General features: G+C 41.1%; 1 protein-coding gene across 1 annotated transcript in view; it reads right to left on the bottom strand.

Annotated features, from left to right (window-relative positions):
• The window catches only part of VWA8 (von Willebrand factor A domain containing 8), a 402,578-nt gene that overhangs the window by 246,732 nt on the left and 131,952 nt on the right, over window positions 1-23,894 (bottom strand). Inside the window, exons 13-17 of the mRNA XM_054719826.1 lie at window positions 20,143-20,303; window positions 18,098-18,211; window positions 9,000-9,168; window positions 7,152-7,229; window positions 431-546 (exon numbers count right to left, since the gene is read on the bottom strand). Coding sequence (XP_054575801.1) covers window positions 431-546; window positions 7,152-7,229; window positions 9,000-9,168; window positions 18,098-18,211; window positions 20,143-20,303 — 638 coding nt within the window. The remainder of the gene's footprint in view (window positions 1-430; window positions 547-7,151; window positions 7,230-8,999; window positions 9,169-18,097; window positions 18,212-20,142; window positions 20,304-23,894) is intronic.

Raw genomic sequence — 23,894 nt, 5'->3', positions numbered from 1 at the left:
ACATTTTACTAATTTTCTTTTATCTCTGACACTTCTATTATAGAGAAAGGGCAAATAGCAATATTAAATTATTTCCTCTAATTAATCCCCTTTTAATGTGCACAAATTTCATGCACTGGGTCACTAGTTAAGTATAATAATTAAGAACACTAACTCGGAAAACACATGAACCTGATGTTCAATCCTCAAACATACTTTTACTTATTTACCATTATGTGGCCCTGCCTTCCCTCATGTGACTTAAGAAGTTTTCTTATCTATAAAGTACCTCTTAAAATTGTTGTTATGCCTAAATAAGATATGTTCTGAAAGTTTTACACAAGGCTGAAACAGCTACATATTCAGAGCCCAGACTATCAATTGAACTTATGTTACTATTTTAGCAAAGATGCAGAAACTTGAATTCAGTAAGACGGGAGAATATGGTTACCTGGAAAGGCAGGCTTTAGTGACAGCACTGTGAAGATTTTCATTAGGGTACTGTGACAGCCGACGAGAAATTCGCAACAGCTGTCTGGTAGAAAGTGATGCTGCCAATGACTGTGCCTATTAAAAGGCAAAGACAGCCTGTTAAGAGTCTTGTTTCAACTTGCTGCAAGTCCCTTTAGATGGGTATCATAGCAGAATTCATTATTCCTGAAGGACAAGGCCAAACTTAAATAAATATGCACTGTTAATGAATTACAAATAAAAATAAATAGAAACCAATTAACATTTAAAACATTCTTTTTTTTTTATATATTTTATTGATTTTTACAGGGAGGAAGGGAGAGGGATAGAGAGCTAGAAACGTCGATGAGAGAGAAACATCGACCAGCTGCCTCCTGCACACCCCCCACTGGGGATGTGCCCGCAACCAAGGTACATGCCCTTGACCGGAATCGACCCTGGGACCTTCCAGTCCGCAGGCCGACGCTCTATCCACTGAGCCAAACCGGTTTTGGCACATTTAAAACATTCTTGAAGATAGTCTTTTTAATCTATAAAAAGTGTTTATCAATTAAAGTGTTTTCATTATACTAAAAGTTGTGTATACATGTCTTTTGGGGGAGGTGGAGGTTAAATGAAGGAAGGATATAACATAATATAGGTCACTCTCGACTTAAAAATAGCCCTTATGTACAATAAACTATTTTTTTCTGTTTATACAAAGCTGAACTGTTAATATATCCTGAAAATGCTTAGAGCTTTAAGTAAACTATGGCTTTTGAAATACAGAAAAAGATTAATGGGCAATTAGGCTGCTGACCACAGAGATGTCAACGAGTTTGTCACTTGGGGAGCAGCTTGCTGTTCAGGATCCTTCCGCCATACTGCCAGAATATTTTATTTGTTTTCTTATACTTCCCCAAATCCCAGTAGTAGAGTTGCTAGTACAGAACTTAGGACATGTAAATACCAATAAATATTTGCTAACTTGAATTTAAAATTATTTTGGCAGGAAGCATAATGTAATGGCAAAGTTTATAAGCTCTGAAATCAGACATATCAGGCTCCCATTTATTAGCTATGTGACCTTGAGAAATTTCTTAATCTCTTTGGGCCTCAGTTTCCTCATCTTTAAAATGGCAATAATAATGCCTTCATCTTTAAGGTTGTTATGAGGATTCAATTAGAAAATTATTCTATAGCACTTAGTGTAGGTCCAACACATACGGAATGAAAAAATACCAGTAATTATTAAAAGTCAGCCTCTTCAAAATGAAAAAAAAAAAAAAAAAAAGCTTAACAGAGAAAGAAGATGTGGCCTGTACATTAGAATGAATTTAATAAATCAGATTATTTTTGGCCTAATTCTTAACATAGATCACTAACATTAGGAGATAAGGGTTTTCAGTGAAAACCAGAGGAAAGAACTTTTGAAGCAACTAGCTCTCTGAAATGTCACAGCGAGTTATGAGGGCAGTATAGTGGTCCTGAGCACCTAAGGGAGCAGAGAAGGGGACTCTGTGACATTAACAAAGGGTTCAAAATGGATGATGGGAGGATGCAAAAGGCATACTATTTTTTTTGCTTATTTCAACATTTCTGTTAAGGTCATTTCTGTATGTCCCAAGGAAGAAAGAATGAATTGATTTCTCCTTCCTCATGTATTTCATAGTCCCATGAAACTCTGATCTGCTATTATTAATATTACTAGTAGCCCTGTGCATGGATCCATGTGCCAGTAGCTCACCAGTAGCTCTCCGCCCGCTGCCCCGCCTTCCTGTAGTTCTTTCCACACACACCCCGCCCCCCCTCCCTCGTAGCTTGCTGCCCTGCCCCCTCCTGTAGCTCTCCGACGCCCGCTTGTAACTCGATGCCCCACCCTCTTGCTGATCCTTAATCAGGTCGTTAAGCGCGGTCACTCGTTACACTTCACAGCATAACGACCATTTGCATATTACATCTTTAGTATATAGGATATTTCAGCTATGACAGGGGTTAAATGACCCTTTGGGAACTAGGTTGAAAGCAAGACCACCACTTATGAAATATTCCCTTTATCTATTAAAAACACATTCTAAGTTTCAAATAACTCATTTATAAGCAAACATTGGTTCATCTTTGTTTCCAACAAATTTGCATTCTAGACATGGAGACAATATTTAAATATAAGAAAGAAAATGTTGCAATTCAAAATAGCATATAATTTACTGCCAAAATAAGTAGAGCACTTGACAACTGCATAGGGGCTTATAATGCTCAAATGGAAAAAAGAAATGCTATGAACAAAGGCATGAATGCAAAAGGAACAGAAATACATACAGAACATGAGAAAGCCAGCCCAGATTTATTAGAGGGTCCTGCTGGAAGTCTTGCTCCCAAATATCAAAGACTGACACTTTGAGGTGTTTAGCCTGGCTCCTAAAGGCAGTAGAACTTTCTTATGTGCAACACCGTAACTTGACTTTAGGAAGATTAATCTGGCAGCAGTATGTAAAGTGGTTGAAGGACAGTAATCTACCTACAAAAAGATAAAGCCTTACAGTAAGGTTATTGGCAAAAAGAATGGAGGGACAGGATCAACACTTGCTTCAAAGGACTTGGCAACTGATGGGTATGAGAAAGAGAAAAGAATTGAGGATAAGATTATTTCAGATGGTATGGCTGAAAGTATCAGAAGTTAAACATGACCAGCAATTCCCATCCTTAATACCTGGGACCATGAAAAATTCCTATTTTAATCATGGAAAATGTTTGACAAATAACTCCAAACCAGAGATTCCCATGACAAGAATCCTATTAAACCATAATGCAACTTTCTAGGGTATAACATTCTAATCTCATCCCAAGCATGACACAGTTCAGGCCTCACATTTCATTCAGTAATGATTTCGTATGAATTTCAAAAATACCCATTAGGATAGGAAAAAGGCTTTTCTTTTTCTTTGCTGTAGCCTGCCACAATTTATGAGAAGCACCTGGTAATTTAATCCCAAGACTGTTAGCTCCTCTGATTCAAACAGCTCCTCTGTTCAACTGCAAAACAAGATAAGCTACTCTCAAGGCTACACTCTTGCATACTCCTCCTCCCTGCTATTTTTACAACTCAGGGATAATTTCCCCATGAAGTCTCTAATAGAAAGTCCCCTTCCCCCTCCTCTTCAAGCAAGCCTCTTTTGAACTCTTCTTAACTTTTGCTCTAAGAATGTTTTACAGACTTTAGAAAAATACTGATAAGACACCTCCATAGGACATCTGCCTGTATTGTCTCCTGAAGAACAAACAAACTACAACCCCTCTGATGTCTGCTCAATTTCAGCCCCCAAATCCTCCTCCCTGCCTTGTCACCTAGCAACAGCAGCCAAGGCTTTAAAAGGGAGAGTGCCACTTTTGTTCTTTGCCCTTGTATTGATTAGCAATGCACCAGACCTTTTGGGAAAGTAAAATAAACTTTCTCTCTCCATCCATCTCTTCTTTCAGTTGTGAATTCTTTCACAGCCTGCATCACTGGCCAAAAAGCCCTAACAATACCAACTACCTCAGTTAATATAAAAATGCTTTGCAATAGCATCCAGTGTTAAAAAATCAAATGAAGCTTTATAATCAGCCATTTTAGTGTTAAATAAAAGGTTTGGTTATCTCTGCTCTCATATTAGTCATTAAAAAATGAGAGTGTACTTTAGTTGAAAAATCCCTAATATATTTAACATGTGTAATATCAAATTTCCAAAAGAGCAAGTGAGGATGTTAGCACATTCCTTTAGTTACCATGGTTATGCAGTTTAAGAGTACACCTTAAGGATTTTTCATATTAGCATAATTAAAAATAGTACTTCACCTTAAAGATACAAAAATTCTGATCAAAATGATTAAAAATAATTTTTCTCTTGCACCTCTTAAAGACATTTCTTTTACAAAAATGTAGCATGTTCTCAGGGAGACGAAACTCTAAAGACAATCTATTAATTAATTTATTCATTCCTTCATCAAACATCTAAGTGTCTACTATATGCCAGGTACCAGATCAGGAAATGGGAATAAAGGAATGAATAAGAAGTGGCCTCAAGGAGTTCATATTTTAATTGGGGAGATAAAAATACACTGTGCTACAGCTGCAATAGGTCAATATGAGAAATCTAGGCCAAATGTCATAAAGCAGACTGGATATAGAGGTTACTTCTGCCTAAGGGGACTGAGAGACACCTGAAAGAACAGGGATCCTGAGTGCAAGTGGACAGAGGGAAAGCGAATTCCAGGCATCACCTAAGGCAGAGGCATGTGGGTCGCCCGCTGCTCTAAAGGTTTCCTTAAACCAGCAGTCGCCAACCTTTCGGACCTCATGGACCACCAGTGGTCCACGGACCACCTGTTGGCGACCGCTGGGTTAAGCAATGGGCTTAAAAGACAGCGAGAAGCGAAGTGTGGTAGAACTGAGGGTGCTTCAGGACAGGCTGTAGGAAATGAGGCTGGAAAAGCAGCCAGGGTGAGATGGAACTCAGCAGGCATGCTTAGCAGGTTGTCCTTCAGTCTACAGACAAAGAGAATCCATCCCTTTACAGTTTTAAAGAAGGGGAGAACTTAGGAAATGGATTTGGCAAAGATCACTCCTGGGACAATATGGGAGATTCATTCATTCATTCATTCAACAGATATTTGTTGAACATCGACTACGTAGTAGGTAAAGTTCCAGATACAGAAGCAACCACAACAAATAAGACCTTGCCATCCCACAACTAAAATCTGAGTGAGGAAAAATGAACAATAAAAAATGAGTAAAACAGACTGGCCAGAGTGGCTCAGTTGGTTGAATGTTGTCCTGTGCACCGAGGGGTTGCTGGTTCAATCACCAGTCAGAACACAAACAGAAGGCAGACAACCAATATTTCTCTTTCATCTCTCTCTTTTCTCTCTCTCTCCCTCTCCCTCTCTCTCCCTCTCTCTCTCTTTTTCAAACACACACACACACACACACTGAATGTCCTCAGATGAGGATGTAAAAAAAAAAAGGAATAAAATATATATTTTGACAAAGGGTAATAAGCCCTATGATGAACCTTAAAACAAAGAGAAAAAAATAAAATGTGGAAGATATGTGCTTCTGCTAGTAAACAGAGTGCTTCAGGAAGGCCTCACCAAAAAGAAGACATCTGAGTAAATCCAAAAGAGGTGAAGGAGCAAACCTGTAGCTACCTTCGAGGAGCAATCGAGGCAGAGGAAACACCAAGTGGCAAGGGCCCTGAGGCAGGCACAAGTGTTCAAGAAAGAGCAAGGAGAATGGTGTAGCTGAAAAGAATGAGTAGTTGGAGATGAGGTCTCCTGTGCCGGTTAGAAACAAACAACTTGTGAATTTTACCTTTTATGGCAAAGCTGACGCTGCAGATAACATTAAAGATTTCTGAGATGTGGAGATTATCCTGAATTATCTGGATGGCCACTAAATGCAATCATATGCATCCTTATGAAATAGAGGCAGAAAAAGATTTGACATAGACACACAGACGAGAAGGTGATCTGAAGACAGAGGCAGAGACTGAAGTGACAAGTCAAGGAATGCCAGCAGCCACCAGAAACTGGAACAGGAAAGGAATGTAGTCTTCCTTTGAGCTTCCAAGGGGATGTGACCCTGCGGATACCTGATTTCAGCTCAGTGATACCCATTTCAAACTTTTGGTGTCCAGAACTGTGAGAAAATAAACTTTTGTCATAAACCACCAATTTATAGTAATCCTATATAATAAAAGGCTAATATGCAAATTATCCCCTTGACCAGAAGTTCAACCAGGGGGCAGGGCTGGCTGGCCAACCGCCCACCCCACTCCCAATTGGCCCCCCCCACCCTGATCGAGGGTGGAAACAGCCAGACCCCACCCGTGTACTAATTTATGCACCGGGCCTCTAGTTTGTTATAACAGGTACAAGAAAAGTAATAGAGGGCCACAAGAGGAATGGATTATTGGTGAAGAGGGCAGACAAGAGGAAATAACAATATTCTAGGAGAAAGATTATGAAATCCAATACTAGGATAGTTACCGACAATAGATAAGAGCACAGTTTACACATCAAGATGCTAAGTTGATGCGATATTTCTTCAGGGTAAGTAGAAATAGTGGGAAAGCAAGGAATCAACAATGATGTCAAAGCTTCTAATTTAGGTAACTTGGTAGCCAGGTTATTAATAAAGTCAGGAAATTATATAAGGAATAGGTCGATATAAAGGAGAAAGATCATTTAGTTCTATATCCCATCATCTCACAACAAACTTATGAGGTACAGGCACTGTTCCCATTTTGCAGATGAGAACACTGAGACTCAGAGTTAGTGACAGCCCTAGATCTTTCCAAAATACTATCCCAGCATGGAAATACAATTATAGATAAAGAAGAAATCAGAAAAGAGAAGTTAGAGGGTGAAGATAAAGATGTAGGCATTATCATAGAGGTGGTACTTGAAGCCATAAGAATAGATGAAATTGCTCAGCATAGGAGGTAGAAGAGACAGGGCCAAACCCCAGGAGTACCAAGTACACCTCTAGAGCTAAAGTTGTTTTCTATAATATCAGCCATGAGGAGCTAGAAGAATATTAAAATCATTCAAAGAGTAAGACATATGCATAGGACAAAGCGTAACACAGGAATAAAAATGCCAGCTTAAAAAACAGATTTTAAAGCACTGAACTCTAAGAACAAAAAGCAGCAGCCTATCAGCAATAGAAAATCCAGACTTACCGTTGGATCCTGTGTCTCTCTGAGTTTGTGTGTAAATGATAACAATTTGTCCAAAGCGTCCCGAGGAATATTTGGTACCTATTTATGAGAGAATTGAGGAAAGACAGAAAGAATGATTTGGAATATCTGATCAATAAATCATAAACTATGGCTACTTAGTAAATAATATTAGAATTACACTTTTAGAAAAACTCTGATTACAGTTTACATGATTAATTCATGGATAAATTTACTTATTCTCAGGAAATGCTTATACCCACGCTTTTCTCTGTAAGAATCAGGTCAGTAAAACCAAGCCACTCTTCTCCATTTACAATTCTGTCACCAGCATAAAACTGAAAGGAGACTCTAACTCAAAAACTGGCATATAGTATGCCTATAAAAACTTTCATATATTATCATTTCCTTTTTTGTTAGCTTCAGCATGATTTTTAAAACTAATTTAGGCATTTTCTTACTGAAACCAAACTCCTTCATTAGTAGTAATCTTACATTGATGTCTACTAAGTCACATAAGGTATCCTTGTATAAATAATGGATACTCAAGCTGTCAATTTTTCAGAACTTTTAAACTTCATATCCAAGGCACATGATTAATTTATCAATGAACTCTGAATAGTTGCCCAAATGACACACATTAAGTGTCTTAACTATAACATTTTAATCTAATTAAATACATAATTAATTATAAGAAAAATTTACTTAAACAATAACAAATTTAAACTTTAATTTAAAAAATCAGAAAGCGATGTTAGAACAACTGGTAAAACATGGCCATTTCAGAAGTAAACTTTGATCATTTAAGTGATTGAAACTTTTCAAAATTCTAAGTTCTATTCAGTACATACTTTATCTTATTTATTATTTAAATCAATCCAGTGATATAAGAAGTACTATTATCTCCATCTTCAGATAAAGAAATTATGGTTGAATAATCTGCCCAAGATCTGGAAGTTAACAAGCAGTGAATTTGGCATTTAAAGACGAGTTGTTTATCTTTCAAACCTACACCCTTATCCACCACCATGCTGACAAGATCTAAAAAGTTCATTCTAGTATTTTAAGGGGAATGAGTATTAACTTTTTAGGAAAAAAAGTTACTTATTTGTGATCTAGAACACCATCGAATAGAACTTTCTATGATGATGATGGAAATGTTCTTTACCTATGCTTTCTAATATGTTAGCCAAAACCCATGTAGTTACTGAAATATGACTTAGAAACTAAATTTTAAAATTTTATGGCCAGTGCTATTACACTAAATAGTATAGTTCTAGAAAATGCTAAGCACAATGCCTGCTTCAGCCAGACTCTGAAGTAATGGATTACCTATACTTCAAGCCACTAGACACAGAATCAGGTAGGTATAGGATAGGATATATTACATTCCTGAGGAGCCCAGGATTCCTTGGTATTTGCCACAGAACCTAAGGAACAACATACACTTCACCTCCTTTTATAGTAGGAACTTAAAATAGTCACTTTTGACTGAATATAAAAGGAAAAGGCACCACCAAACTGCCTCCACACAAGGAAAGAGGGGAGACAGCATACATCCATGGTTCCCAGAGTGTTCCCAAGACCAGTGGCAACATCAGCATTACCTAAGAACTTCAGAAATGCAAATTATCATGTACCGTATCCCAGACCTACTGACTCAGCCATCTGCATTTTACCAAATCCTCCAGATGATTCTGCAAAATGTTAACATTTGAGAACCATTTTATAAGGGCATTTGGGAATAAGTAGGGAGAAGCCAAAAATGTCCAGTTCTGCTCCAGTAGGGGTAAGAGTGCCTTAAAAAGAGAAAAACTGAAGGCAACTGGCTAGAGCTGGCCTCATTCTTACCATTTCCTTAATTACTTGGATTTCTTCACTTTTGACAAGTGGTCTCATGTAATGGAAAAAGAACATGGTTAAGAATTCTGGCCCCAGCCACTGCTGTGTTGTGCTTCCAATAACAGGGGGCTCTGCCAAGGCAATGATTCTGAAGGACGGGTGGACAGGAAAAATGGATCTAAAAGAGAAAAAAAACAAAAACATAACCTATCACATTAGAAATTAGGTCATGGTAGCTATAGCCTAGACAATGATAAATCTATAATGCTGCTAATATAATCAAAGTTATTATCCAAAGAACAGACTTCGAAAAAAGTCAGGATATTCTAAGAACCTAAGATTAAAACAACAACAGAAAGAATCACCTACTGCTAATATAAGATGTACCATATCCATAGGTGAAACTCCATCCCTGGAACAAAACACTGCTTTGGATATGCTACTGTGCCTATAAATTTTCTCCATCATCCCTAGAAACAAAATCCCATCTAGTACATACATCTCTTTTCTTTATCCAAATCCCCTCAAAATTTCCTGTCTTGCAAGAAACCCACCATATGTCAAAATTAGAAAGACAGAGAAGTATGATTCAAGATGAGGAAACTTTTCATAATATAGAAAATTTAAGCAGCATAGGGGTTGGATTAAATTTAAATTTGGATTGGCAATAAGAATACTTAGGTCTTAAAAAGGTAGAGAAAACAACTTTTATATAATTCACTCTTGTCATTTTATAGGAAATATTATGATTTTTAAGGTGATCTCTTTTATAAATTTCTGCTAGGGAATCTGAAAATGTAAATATTCTAGTATACATAAAAGAATAAGATAAGACTTCCCATGGTTTGTGGAATGACTTGAGTAGTTTTTGGAGAAGGAACTAGAAATCCCTTATTGTGATCTATTCACCCCAACCATATGCATTCCTTTATTGTTTCTGAGGACTTTTACATTCTTTGCAGGTAATCACATGGCTAAGATAGCCTTAAAAATGGCTTAGGAAATGTTAAGAGACATTTCTCCTCTTGCTGCAAAACACCAGGAATACCATGAACATGCTAGTTAGAAATAGCATGATGGCCACACACCGGACATCATTTTGGTTCTTACTTCCTGTGAGAAATGCAGGCATGATGTCCGGTGTGTGGCCATCATGCCCGCATTTCTCACAGGAAGTAAGAACCAAAATAGAACTGCTTCCTTTGATGAGAAAAACTTCTTTGGGGAAAGGCTGAGTACAAATACTATACGTTGCTAAATGTGTCTCTTCCTGCCGTTGGTCTGAGCATAGATGAGGAGGGTGAGATTTTCTTGAGAAAATAATGAATTACCAATAGTTTATTTTGCCAAGAAAAGGCTTCTGGTTATCTCAGGGAAGCAGTAAAGATCAGTGGCCTAGTCTCAGTTTTAATTATATATGCTCTAATGTTGTTGTTGGGTGTGTTTTTTCATTTTTGTTGAATATATTATTTTTTTTATTGTGATTGAACATTGAAAATAGTTTATAATCTCTCAGTTTTTATTATATACGTCAGTGGTGAACCATAACTGGACACTGGGCAGATCCATGATCCGTAGATTTCTCTGGACCCTTTTACTCTTACTCTTAGGTTTAAAGATAGTTATGATCTGAGCTTTGTCTCCTACTTTCCCAGAAACTCAAGCATCTGCTTGTTAAGCGAATTGGGTCATGTAAGTTTTTTGTTTTTTTAAATTTAAGGTAGATCCAGGGTTTTTGTTGTTGTTAATCCTCACCCGAGGATATTTTTTCCATTGATTTTTAGAGAGTGGAAGGGAGGGGGAGAGATAGAGAGAAACATTAACAGGAGAGAGACACACACAGATTGTTTGCCGCACGTGCCCCAACCAGCCTGCAACTGAGGTACATGCCCTTGACCGGAATCGAACCCAAGACCCTTCAGGCCAACACTCTAAAAACCAAGCCAAACCAGCTAGGGCTAGATCCAGTATTGTATGCCTAAGTCTTTGTGTTTGATTCTCAAAAGAAAAAGCCTTAACTCGATTCTGAGTTGAAAAAATAATCCTAAACATTTTTATGGTCAAGGAACAATTTTAAATTCTGTGACTCTGAAGGGTCTAATTGCTTATTATATGTACTGGTTTCGTCTCTTTTATTCAGAGAATCTACCTTGTTTCACAAATTCATTCAAGACCAGATTTAGACTAGTTGCTCTGCTTTTGGGAATGAACACATTATTTTCAGTTCCTATCACTTCCTTTTGTTTTGTGGTTTCCACCAAAGGTCTTTAAAAAGTTTCTTGCAGTGATGGTGATGAACTATAGCAATGCATTTATTTATTTAATTTGCATCTGCTCTCTTCAGGAATTACACTAGACCTTGGGTGGTATAAAGATGAGTAAAGAGTGTGTCTATGGAGTTTGCTACATTGCATAGAAAAAAAGGGGAAATGTGGGGTGTGAACTGAACTGCATAACCTGTAGGTTCTGAAATGGAGCATTAGTATTCCGGTATGGAAGGCCAGTTACAAAATCCTCTTCTGGTTCATGATTAATGTCTTTGCAGAAACCTTCTATATCATTCTTTCAAGTTCCTTTATATACAAACCGACAAAAATATACCATATTTCCTTCAAAAGATTGGAGTGTATTATAACCTCTTTTTTGTTTTATTACAGCTTTGTTCAAGTATAACTGACATATACTAAACTGCATATTTAAAGTGTACAGTTTGATAATTTTTGATATTTATATATTTGATTGTAATAAAACCATTATTATAATCAAGCGAATGAAAACATTTATGACCCCCAAAGTATCCTCTGACTCCTTTGTAATCCCTCACTCCTGCCCTTTCTCACACCCTTAGGAAACTATTTTTATAGCTTGTATTTTCTAGGGTTTTATATAAATGGCATCACACAGTATGTACTCTTTTTGGTCTGGCTTCTTTCACTCAGCATAATTATCTTCTACATTGTTATGTATATCAATAATTCACTCCTTTTTATTGCTGAGAAGCATTGAAAAGTACTCTCTAAAAATTTATACTCACCCTCCAAGCAAACATATTGACTCCAATATTTGTATTTTAAAAATCTTTTTGTAAGATTATTTGCTTTAAAAATTTTTAATATTTAGGGAATAATATCTATTTATCTAAAGTTAAGCCATGTCTTTAGTTTCATTTGTTATTTGTTGGTAAATTCTGGTAAAATTAAAGTTACCCTTGAGTTTAAATTTTAATAGTGCTGTGTCTTAATTCCCAATTATGCACCACTTCAGCCTTTGTATTACCCACCAGTATGTGAAACCACCTGAAATTAGTTGGCAGATCCTCAGAAGTACTCTCTTCTCTAACTTTCAGACTTGGAGAACCTAATATCATCAGGAAATAACTTTCCATATGACCTATTTATATATAAGGAAGCCTTTGGGGAGAACCTAGCAAACAAAAAAGTCCTTCTCATCCTGTTATTCAATAGCTTAATAACATTTCTGTAGTCAGCATACACTTCTCTGCCTAACCTACCTTCTATCTTAGAAACCGCCTTCTTTAAATTGGGGCAGGTACCCTGCTAAAGTCAGTATCAAAAAAGCAAGCCACAGGCAATATATACTAGTATATATTAGTCCAGAGCAATGACCATCATGTTATTTAAATTCTAACCACCTAACTTGCTTTCATGTTAATTGCTCTTCTAACTAGGAGAGAAGAGGATCAAGGATGAATCCAACATCTGTTGCTGGGCTACGAAGCAGAGATCTCTGGATTATAACAAACCACTTAACAGAAGTGAAAAATGGATAACTTTCCCTTTTAGCTTTCAAATCACAGAATTTTCTGTGTCCAGATTCTGTTACGTGACTACCTAATTAATTACGAGAAATTCTGAGTGATCACTTTATCCTCAAGACTTTCACGTACTATCTATGTTGTAATCATTCCCTCTTTTCCCAGAACAAGTCCTTTGGACAAATTATCTTATGCTCTGCTTGAATATCTGTAGATAAGTCTTTTTTCCCTACCTAGAGAAAAGAAATCATGTCTGATAGTTTTCATGAATTCATCCAGACATTTCACATGAGCATTTCTAAAAACTGCTTTTACTTGACTTACAAATTATGGTGTGGCCTCTCAATTACAGATTATGTGGTCAGGGGCTTGGACCTACCTGTTGTTTCGGGAGGACTTTTCCTTATCCGAAATCGTTAAAGTACTTATCTGATTTTTCTCCACACATATCCTACTTCCTGATATGCTAGCAGCCTAATCACTTAACTATTTGGCTCCATTATAATAGTTAATGGCAACTAACAGTCCATTTCTGGAGAAATGCTAGTTATGTACCTGCATTTTGTTTTCTTCTGAATATCTTGGCAAGTGTGTGAGTTTCATCTCTCCTTTCTCTTAGCATGGGATGATATTACCCTCTAAAGGTAATATTGCCACTAGGGTTTTGAGTAGAATTGATTAAAACAAACAATATCACTCACATGATATACAATGAAGTCCAGCAAAGGAGTCAAATACAAGGTTTCACACTATGAAGTTGAAAGGCTTGGTAGTTAGTTGCTAATTATAAGATCCTATGGCATCAGACTTGTCATTAAAAGGCAAAGTGTTCCTAATTAAAAGATTCATAAAAAGAAACATTGCCAGCTTAGAAGGTCATCTAAAACTAGATTAATAGAATCAGCTTTACCTTGACTTTCCTAGAATTTATCCTAAGTTAAAATTTAGTTACTCATTCAAAAACACTTGTTAAGTGATGTACTATGTGCCAGGTGTTGTGACATTAGAAAGAGATAAAGTATAGAGTAAGACAGAGAGTCCTGACAAGATTAAAGTCCTAGGTTCCAGTTATTTCCTTAGGCACAACTGCATTCTTGTCCTTCCTTTGAAAATGTGAGATGCCATTAAGTTCCTTTATAAGACTAAGTATTTTTTATTACTTGTAACTAAAGGAGTCATGCCAAACACAAATATAAAAATTATTCCTATCTGAAAGCCCAAAAGGCTTCTAAATTTACCAATTTGAGTCTAGAGGCAAAGCTCTTAAATTTGCCTTCCCTTCATTATAACTTTGACCTTTTTTTCTATTTCAAAATCCCCAAACATTGATAGCTGAGTTTGTTTAAAGACTATCATAAATAACTAGAGGCTCAGTGCACAAAATTCATGCATTTGGGGGGGGGGGGGAGTCCCTCAGCCCGGCCTGTGCCCTCTCGCAGTCCGGGAGCCCTTGGGGGATGTCCGACTGCCAACTTAGGCCCACTCCCCACTTCTGGCTGAGCGGAGCTCCCCCTGTGGGAGTGCACTGACCACCAGGGGGCAGCTCCTGCATTGAGCGTCTGCCCCTTGGTTGTCAGTGTGCATCATAGCGACCAGTAATTCCACCGTTTGGTTGATTTGCATATTGGCCTTTTATTATACAGGATCATTTTTCTGAACTTCAGTTTGCTATTAGGTACAGAAATGAAAAGGACAGATGACTTAGGCTATGAGTTTCTAATCTGCAGGTCTAATGCTAATGCCAAGAGTAACGTATTAGATATAGATAGCATATAAAATCAACCCAAGCTAGATAATGGGTCATATTACTTACAAGAACAATACATGAAATAAATTAATTTCCTCACTGAGTACAAATTTTCTGCTTTTTAGGCTGTGTTATGTCCTTTTAGTTAAGGTGTCAGCAATCTATCCAATAAACACAGCCTTGAAAGAAATACTGTCAATTGGCTTAAAGGAAAAAATCTAACCTAATATAACCCTATAGGAGAACACATTCTCAGAAAGACAAAAATGGGCTACAAAATTTAATCAAGGTTAACCAAGAAAATGTAAAGAAATTCACCAACAATCCATATCACCAGGTGAACAGATTCTGATAAAAAAAAAAAAAAAGAAATTAGGCTTTCAAATGGTAGATATATTTCTGACAGAGAGGAGAATCAGTTGTTAGATATCTCACCTCTGAAAAGTCAATGAAGTCCTGACAAACTGTCAGAATGTAAGAGAGAAAAGAAAATTAGAAGTCCAGCCCAGGAGGTTCAACATTTAACTAATGAAAGTTGCAGAAAAAGAGACCAGAGGAAAGGGGAAGTGGGAGTGGAGAGAGAGGTAGAATGGCATTATGAGCTACAAGCATGAAGAACAAGTCCCAATTATTGCCAGTCAGAATACACTATGGGAGGAAAATGAAATTGACAGAAGGTACACTGATAAGGTAAATGTGCTGAGAGGAGACTGAGACAATAGGGAAGTGTTTGGATGAAAAAGTGATAAGTACATAGAAAACAGGGTCACTTCCTCCCCTATGTTCCCATAGCATTACTACACAGATCTCTAGTCTGACATTTAAAAGCTGCATTGTAATTAGTTATTTATATATCTGCCACTTTTCACATGTAGGCAAGTAGTAACTTTAGGAAAACAAATATATGCAAGAAAGGATAAACAACTGTAGTTTACTGAATGGCTCAGCTGTGTATAGTTCTTACGCGGTGGTATTAATGCAAACACTCTATAAAGTTCCAAACAAAATCCTATATAATAAAAGGTTAATATGCAAATAGACCGAACTGCGGAACAACTGAACAATCAGTTGCTATGACGTGTACTGACCACCAGGGGGCACGTGTGGAACATGGCAGGCATCAGCAGCAGGTGGCAGAGCATGGAATATGGCGGGCGTCGGCCATGGCAGAATGGTGAAGCAGGTGAGCGGGGGCACCAGACCAAGGCGGGGCGCTGATCACTGTCATCAGGGCGAGCCTCTGGTGGTTACTAAAAATTCTTTGCTCCCACGCGCTCACACCCGCTGCTGGCGCCCAGTGCTGGTCCCGATGCTCAGCACCATTAGCGGGTGCAAGCGGTAGCTGCCGGCCCCGATCACCCCTGAGGGCTTCTCCACCTCCCCCTGCTCCTGAGGGGCAATCAGGGCAGCAGCCGCCACTTGCACCTGCTGACAGCGCTGGCCCCGTTCGCACCCACTACTGGCACCGGCCCCAATCGCTCCATGCCATCAGCAGGTGCGAGCGGGGCCAGTGCCATCAGTGCTTGGGAGCGGCAGGAACAGGGCTGCCGGCAGACAGGGGACTGGGGATCACGGCGGGAGGGGCTAGGCAGGGGCACAGAGGATGGGCTGAGACCCGCCCCTGTGCCCACTGCAGTTTCGCGGCCCACAGTTCAAGGTGCATGAATTCATGTACTGGGCCCCTAGTTACTATATGACTATGTAGGAGAGGAATGGGGAATAGGAAGTATGTATGTGTACCGGGAAGAAGAATGGTGAAAGAATGCTAAATCTTAATTTTTCATTGTAGGAAATCACTAGATAGTGGCAAATACTGAAAAATATATCAAGAAATATCACTGAAAGTATATTGTTTAGAGATATGGAGGTAAATACCAAAAGAAACAGCTAAGAGTTGAAAGTGGTAGCTTTTGGAGAATGGCAAAGGAGTGTCCTAGAACAGATGACAGGGCTGATATTTTAAATTAAAAGCCTTGAAAAACTAGCTGGCTCAAGTTTCATGAATGTTTAACAATAATAAAAAATTCAAATAAAATTTAAGTGAAGGAAACCAAGCAGTGCTATGACCTGTCTCCACCTACCCAAATCTCTGGAAATGGAACTGAGTCTGGTTTATACTCAAGGGAGAGCTGTAAATAAATAATGACGAAGATGGGACACTTTAAGGAGGACTACTAACCACACTGAGCCAAACCCTGAGTATGATGCTCAGTGCTACTCTTTTCCTGAAAGTGTTTTCATTTGTACAACTGCCTGTGACCATTAGGGAGAACTTGGGTACTTTTCAGAGAAAAGGGTTATCACTTCCTGCATGTTTAGCTACAAACTCGATGCTCCTGAGGTCCTAAGGGAAACTGACTGGCAGGCTTGCTGAGAGCCATTGCCCAACTGCTTTAATTCATCTCCCTGAAAAATGAAAACTTCTCTCTGACAAATGAGTCATATGCAAAAGCTGAATGTCATAAACTGAAGGTGTGAAATGAATGGGATCTTCATCCCTTGCCTCCCTAACACTCAATCAAACCACTTACTGGGTGGAGAAATGTGATGATGTGCACCTCAGGAGCATAAATAGTTGTACAATCAAGTGTATTTTTAAATATTTTATACAGAGATAGTAAAAAATTTAACATTTCCTCTCAATGAAAAAATTCCAAGGCAATCTTTAAACAAAACTCTCCTTAAAACATAAATACTTAATTATCATTTGTAGAATTTTAATGTTTTAAATATGGCAGCAAACCCTTTGGATCGAGTTAAGTTTTAATTAAATAAGATCCAACTAAGTGACTAAGAATTATCCAAAGTAACAATCTCTAATTATGTCAAAATAACATGGAAATGTAATGAGACAGAAAATAACTTACATTTGCCAAACCTCCTCTAAGGAAAAGTACAGTACGCAGCAGAAAAAAATATTTTCCTTCAATCTTTTTATTTTGAAATTTTTTAAACCCACAGAAAACTTGAAAGAGTAGAATATGAACACCCACGTATCCTTCACCAAGATTTCACCAGTTCTTAAGATTTTACATTTCTTTTCTCCCTCTCTTGATCTCTCTCCCTCTCTTCGTGTAGTGTGTACATGTTTGTATGTCTTTTGTCCCCTGAAACATTTGGAAGTAAGTTATAAACATCTTTCTACTTTATCCCTTAAATATCTCAGCTTGTGTCCCTAAGAATAGGAATATTAGCCCTCATAACCACAATACCATTATGATACTTAAGAAAATTATTATTAATTCAGTGTCCCCACAGTGTCTTTTACAGCTGTTTTCATTTTATGTCCTGATCCAAGATCCCATCAAGTCTCATATATAGCATTTTGTGGTTATATCTCTGGAAAATGCTTAAAGAAGCCACAAAGGATAATCCTGAACCAGGAACCCATGACTTCTTAGGAGTGGGCTGAGTTGATGAAACTTTTTGTTTGTTTGTTGAAAAGAAACAAGATGGTGCAAAAACTGATTGGCTAGGACAACAGAAGAACTACCTTCTTAAAACTAATGTCCTTACAAAATGTTTAAACACTTAGGTAAGTTAGGCTGAGAGTATGGAACTCATCCTGGGTGTATACAAAATTACCTCTTCTGTAGCTGCTCATCAGACATTTGCAGCTCCTCTTTTAAACGCATATACCTGTCTTCTCTCAGCAGCCTAGAGCCGTCATAGAGGCTTAGCTCTCGATCATGGATCAACCTAATGGGACAGAGGAAAGTCAGAAAACAAAGGAATCAGTTTTGAACAGTGAAGTTAGAAGTAGAAATCAGTCAGTTAATATTTTAATAATGTCCATTATTGAATCTAACAATTTTTGTTGCATCTTTCAAAATTTCAAGTTGGCTAGTGCTATTATAGTTGGCAAAAATAATGGTTTCTGTACTAAAGGGCAGCAGTCATGGATACTAGATATGGACAGGGAGGAGGAGGCCGAGGAGGAGGAGGAGCTGGAAAGGTGGAGGAGGAGGGGGATAAAAAAAAACACACAAAACAGCTGAATGAGTGACTCAGGATAACCATGAGGTGCAAATTAATGTATAAGGCAGTTGGCATGTGCTCCCTTGAGTCCAATATAACTTTTTAACTAATCAAAATATTTCTATCTTTGGAATTACAGGATTTAAAAGATCAAAAATCTGTATAATAACTAGTGCTATTTCATGTATCCACTATGATGCTGACCTAACCATCCACAGTATGGCAGCATTGTCTTCCAGATGTTGCAGAGGTTGAAAAGTGCTGTTCGAGGTCTTACTCCAGCCACCAAGTCTCCTGATGCCCACATTACAGTTGCCCCACACCATGTCCACTTATAAGCACTGAGGGGAAGGGAGACTGCATAATGCGAAGGTTAGAAGCATGGGCAGTGGAGTCAGTTGGACTTGGATTCAAACCACCTTAGAAGAATGACTGTGGAGGGGGGAATTACTCCACCTCTTTAAACTTTTATCTTTTCTACAATTAGGATTATAATACCAACCACATAAACCGTTGATGGAAGGCATGTGCTTACTACAGTTGGTCTCAACCTTGGCTGCACATTAGAATCTCCTGAGAAGGGTTAGGTGCACCTTTTGAAATTTCAAGTTGGCTAGAGCCCAGGCATCAAGCATTTTTAAGCTTCATGCCCACAAGGTGATCCCAAAGTTGAGAACTTCAGACACACTGGCTTAGCACAATGCCCAGCACAGAGTAAGTACTCAGTTAATGGTAGCTGCTGCTACTATGGCTACTTGGCCTAATGGGCAAGAGATAGCTAATAAAAGGGGGGAGTGTTATTTTGTTTCTGTCTGCATTAGTCTGTTTAGAAGAGAAAAATTATAAATCTATTGATTGTTTATGATAAATCACTGAAAGTATTTTTAAATGCTCTCAAATCTAATCAGGATTTTTAACACAATGTTTTTGGAATCTTTAATTATACTCAGTACCTACATGTTTTCAAGGGAAAAAGACTTTGAATAGTTAGTTAGGGAATCATTCCACTTATTTGAACTTTCCTGGTAAGTCAAAGTTAGAAACCAAATGTCTACAAGTGATAGAATCAAGCTTGAACAACTACAAAAATTAGTATCTTCAATGACACAGAATGGGAATATTTTCCATAAAAATCACACAAGAAATTTTTTCTTAATATTAAATTCAAGAGCAGTTAATTAGGAATGTGTGGATATTTTTCTCACCTAAAATACAGTAAGAGAACAACAGTTAAATGTTCCAGTTTGTAAACACAAAGTGAGCTTTTCAGATTAAATATATAATAAAACAGCTATTGCAATTTTATAGAAGGAACTACGTTTTCTCTCAAAAAAAATTCCAACAAGATCAACCAGTAATGTAAATCTATGATTCACAAGGAGTTGTAAACAGTGGAGAGGTGACTCCGACAAACTGTAGAAACTGGAGATGTGCGACTTGCTGCATATATTAATAAGCATATATAAAAAGTCATTCAAATCACTACTTAAAAGTTTTTTAAAACACAGACTTTTTTAAAAAGTCTGTTCTACTTGGATATAGAATTTTAAGTTTTTAAGGATCTATGTAGCCCAGTTTTAAAAGAGAAGATTGAGGGACTTCCATGTCTACTGTTTCCTTGGAGTATTCTTTTGTGTCTGACGCATGCAAACCTTTGCAACACAGCGAGCGTGCCTGCGTTGACCCGATGAATGCCATCCAACAGGACCAGCTTTCCCTCCAGAGCAGCATTCACAAGGGGCGAGGACCGCCAGGCAGTGTCTCCATTGGGAAGAGTGTATCTCTGCTGTAGCAGATCACGAGCTGTCATATCCTAAAACCAAACCCACCACCCACAAAAAAAAAAAAAAAAAAAAAAAGACGCAATTAATTTTTAAGACATGGTTGGCAGCTTGTTTAGCTTTATAGTTACCTCTCTCTGAACATTACATGCAACAACTGGGAACTCATCTCCAAACACATCAAAGAAAATGAGATTCAGAAGCTTTTCTTGGCTATTTGAGGTTTTTTTCCCTATTACTCATCTACATAACATAGTAAGAGTGAGGGTGAATTTTTTTCCTTTTAATTTAGCATTTCTCCCCTTTTAAAATGTTCATTTAATATCTACACAGATGATGGCAGTTGTTTCCACCTGATTTTAATGGAATTAACTCAATCAGCTTTATTCCGGTAGGGATGAAAATGTATGGATTCCTTTTTAAGACTAAGAGAACTCAATGGGTGGAGATGCTTATGAATAACATGCCTTTTCTTTTTTTTTTTTTTTTTTTTATATTTCTTTATTGATTAAGGTGTCACATATTTGTCCTCATCCCCCCATTCCCATCCCACCCCTCTCCCCACGCATGCCCCAATCCCCTGTTGAACTTAACCGTTGGCTAGGCTTATATGCATGCATACAGGTCCTTTGGTTGAACTCTCCCCCTCCCCCCCACCCTCCCCCTACCCTCCCCTATCCTCCCTCTGAGGCCCGATAGTCCGATCGATGCCTCCTTGCTTCTGGTTCTGTTCTTGTTCCTCAGTCTATGTTGTTCATCATTTCATCTAGATGAACGAGATCAAATGTCACTAGATATATACTAATAAGAACTGAATGTGAGACGAGCAATAATATTTATGCTGACAGGCAAATGAATCAATCTGTAGCGAGCTTCCCCCTGGACCAACAGTTCTTTTGAGACCCAATTTCGATGTCCAGTAGTTCCTTATGTGTACATGTCAGCACTGACCCCTCAGCTCTGGATGGTGGACAAATGGTGGTAGTGGAGGTCCGACTCCCTCTGGTTTGGTCTCGGCCGAACCCAGGGGCACGGCATCACCTGGACTAAGGGGCACGTGGCCTCACCCATACCCAAGGGGCGCGTGGTCTCACCCGGGCCTGGGACCCAGCCTCACCCGGATGGATCCAGGGGCGCACGGCCTCACCCGGGCTTAGTTGCACAAGGCCTCACCTGGATCCAGGGACACATGGTCTCTCCCGGACCCAGGGACGCGTGGCCTCTCCCAGACCCAGGGCCACTTGGGCTCACCCGGGCCTAGGTGCACGAGGCCTCATCCGGATCCAGGGACGCATGGTCTCACCCGGACCAAGGGACGCTTGGCCTCTCCCAGACCCAGGGGCACGTGGCCTCACCCGGGCCTAGGTTCACGAGGCCTCACCCGGATCCAGGGACACATGGTCTCACCCAGACCCAGGAACGTTTGGCCACTCCCAGACCCAGGGCCACTTGGGCTCACCCGGGCCTAGGTGCACGAGGCCTCATCCGGATCCAGGGACACATGGTCTCACCCGGACCCAGGGACGCTTGGCCTCTCCCAGACCCAGGGCCACTTGGGCTCACCCGGGCCTAGGTGCACGAGGCCTCATCCGGATCCAGGGACGCATGGTCTCACCCGGACCCAGGGACGCTTGGCCTCTCCCAGACCCAGGGCCACTTGGGCTCACCCGGGCCTAGGTGCACGAGGCCTCACCCGGATCCTGGGACACATGGTCTCACCCGGACCCAGGGATGCTTGGCCTCTCCCAGACCCAGGGCCACTTGGGCTCACCCGGGCCTAGGTGCACGAGGCCTCACCCGGATCCAGGGACACATGGTCTCACCCGGACCCAGGACTCTTGGCCTCTCCCAGACCCAGGGCCACTTGGGCTCACCCGGGCCTAGGTGCACGAGGCCTCACCCAGATCCAGGGACATATGGTCTCACCCGGACCCAGGGACGCTTGGCCTCTCCCCGACCCAGGGCCACTTGGGCTCACCCGGGCCTAGGTGCACGAGGCCTAACCCGGATCCAGGGACACATGGTCTCACCCAGACCCAGGAACGTTTGGCCACTCCCAGACCCAGGGCCACTTGGGCTCACCCGGACCTAGGTGCACGAGGCCTCACCCAGATCCTGGGACACATGGTCTCACCCGGACCCAGGGACGCTTGGCCTCTCCCAGACCCAGGGCCACTTGGGCTCACCCGGGCCTAGGTGCACGAGGCCTCATCCGGATCCAGGGACGCATGGTCTCACCCGGACCCAGGGACGCTTGGCCTCTCCCAGACCCAGGGCCACTTGGGCTCACCCGGACCTAGGTGCACGAGGCCTCATCCGGATCCAGGGACACATGGTCTCACCCGGACCCAGGGACGCTTGGCCTCTCCCAGACCCAGGGCCACTTGGGCTCACCCGGGCCTAGGTGCACAAGGCCTCTCCCGGATCCAGGGACGCATGGTCTCACCCGGACCCAGGGACGCTTGGCCTCTCCCAGACCCAGGGCCACTTGGGCTCACCCGGGCCTAGGTGCACAAGGCCTCTCCCGGATCCAGGGACACATGGTCTCACCCGGACCCAGGGACGCTTGGCCTCTCCCAGACCCAGGGCCACTTGGGCTCACCCGGGCCTAGGTGCCCAAGGCCTCACCCGGATCCAGGGACACATGGTCTCACCCGGACCCAGGGACGCTTGGCCTCTCCCAGACCCAGGGCCACTTGGGCTCACCCGGGCCTAGGTGCACGCGGCCTCACCCGGATCCAGGGACACATGGTCTCGCCTGGACCCAGGGGTGTGTGGGCTCTCCCAGACCCAGGAGCGCTTGGCCTCGCCCGGGCACGGGATCCAGCGTCATCCGGGTCCAGGGGCACTTGGCCTCACCCGGACCCGGAGTCCGGCCTCACCTGGACCCAGGGGCATGTGGCCTCAGCTAGACCCAGGGACGTGAGGCCTCAGTTATACCCAGAGGCGTGTGACCACACCCGAGCCCAGAGGCGCGCAACCCCGCCCGCACCCGGGTCTCAGCGGGGCCCCGTCTTCCCGATCCCAATTCCTGCCGGTCAATCCCCCCTCAGCAATTCCCCTGGCCATCCTTCCGGAGCTCCAGTATGGCTGCTGCAGAACTCGTCGGGCGGCGGCTCGGCGAAGCTCCGGTGCACCCGGTGCATGGCGGTGGGCCAGTCTGGCTTCGCTGCGTCGTCCCTTGGGTCTGCATCGGTGGCCGGTCGCCGAGCATGCGCACCTGGCCGCTTCCGGGGCGTTGAGATTCTTGACGGACTCAGAGGTCAGCAAGCGCGGAGTCTCCCACCCCATGTCTCATAGGGGCTCGTCTGTCCGTGCTTGGCTGCCAGTGGAGCCGTCCCCTCAGCCGGAGACCGCCGGGGGAACTGCGCCGAGCACGTTCCAGGCCGCTGTTGTATCGCCTGAGCCATAGTTCTTTTGTGTCGCCTGAGCTGTAGTTCTTAAAGTGTGGTCTTTGGGTCACCGGCATCAGCATCATCCCACATACCCCTCTTTTATTCTAGTTGTAGAGCATCTACTCAGCCAGCCCTATGGTGGTCTTGGATGGTGTCTGCTCTGCTCTCTTGTCGTAGTCTCAAAGTTGTTGTGGTAGGCAACAATCAGGCTTCCGCCCTATGCCTCCA

The sequence above is a fragment of the Eptesicus fuscus genome, chromosome 8 (genome assembly GCF_027574615.1).
Source record: "Eptesicus fuscus isolate TK198812 chromosome 8, DD_ASM_mEF_20220401, whole genome shotgun sequence".
NCBI classification, from domain to species: Eukaryota; Metazoa; Chordata; class Mammalia; order Chiroptera; family Vespertilionidae; genus Eptesicus; species Eptesicus fuscus.
Note: the sequence above shows the minus strand (reverse complement) of the source record. Positions and strands in the feature narration are given on the sequence as shown.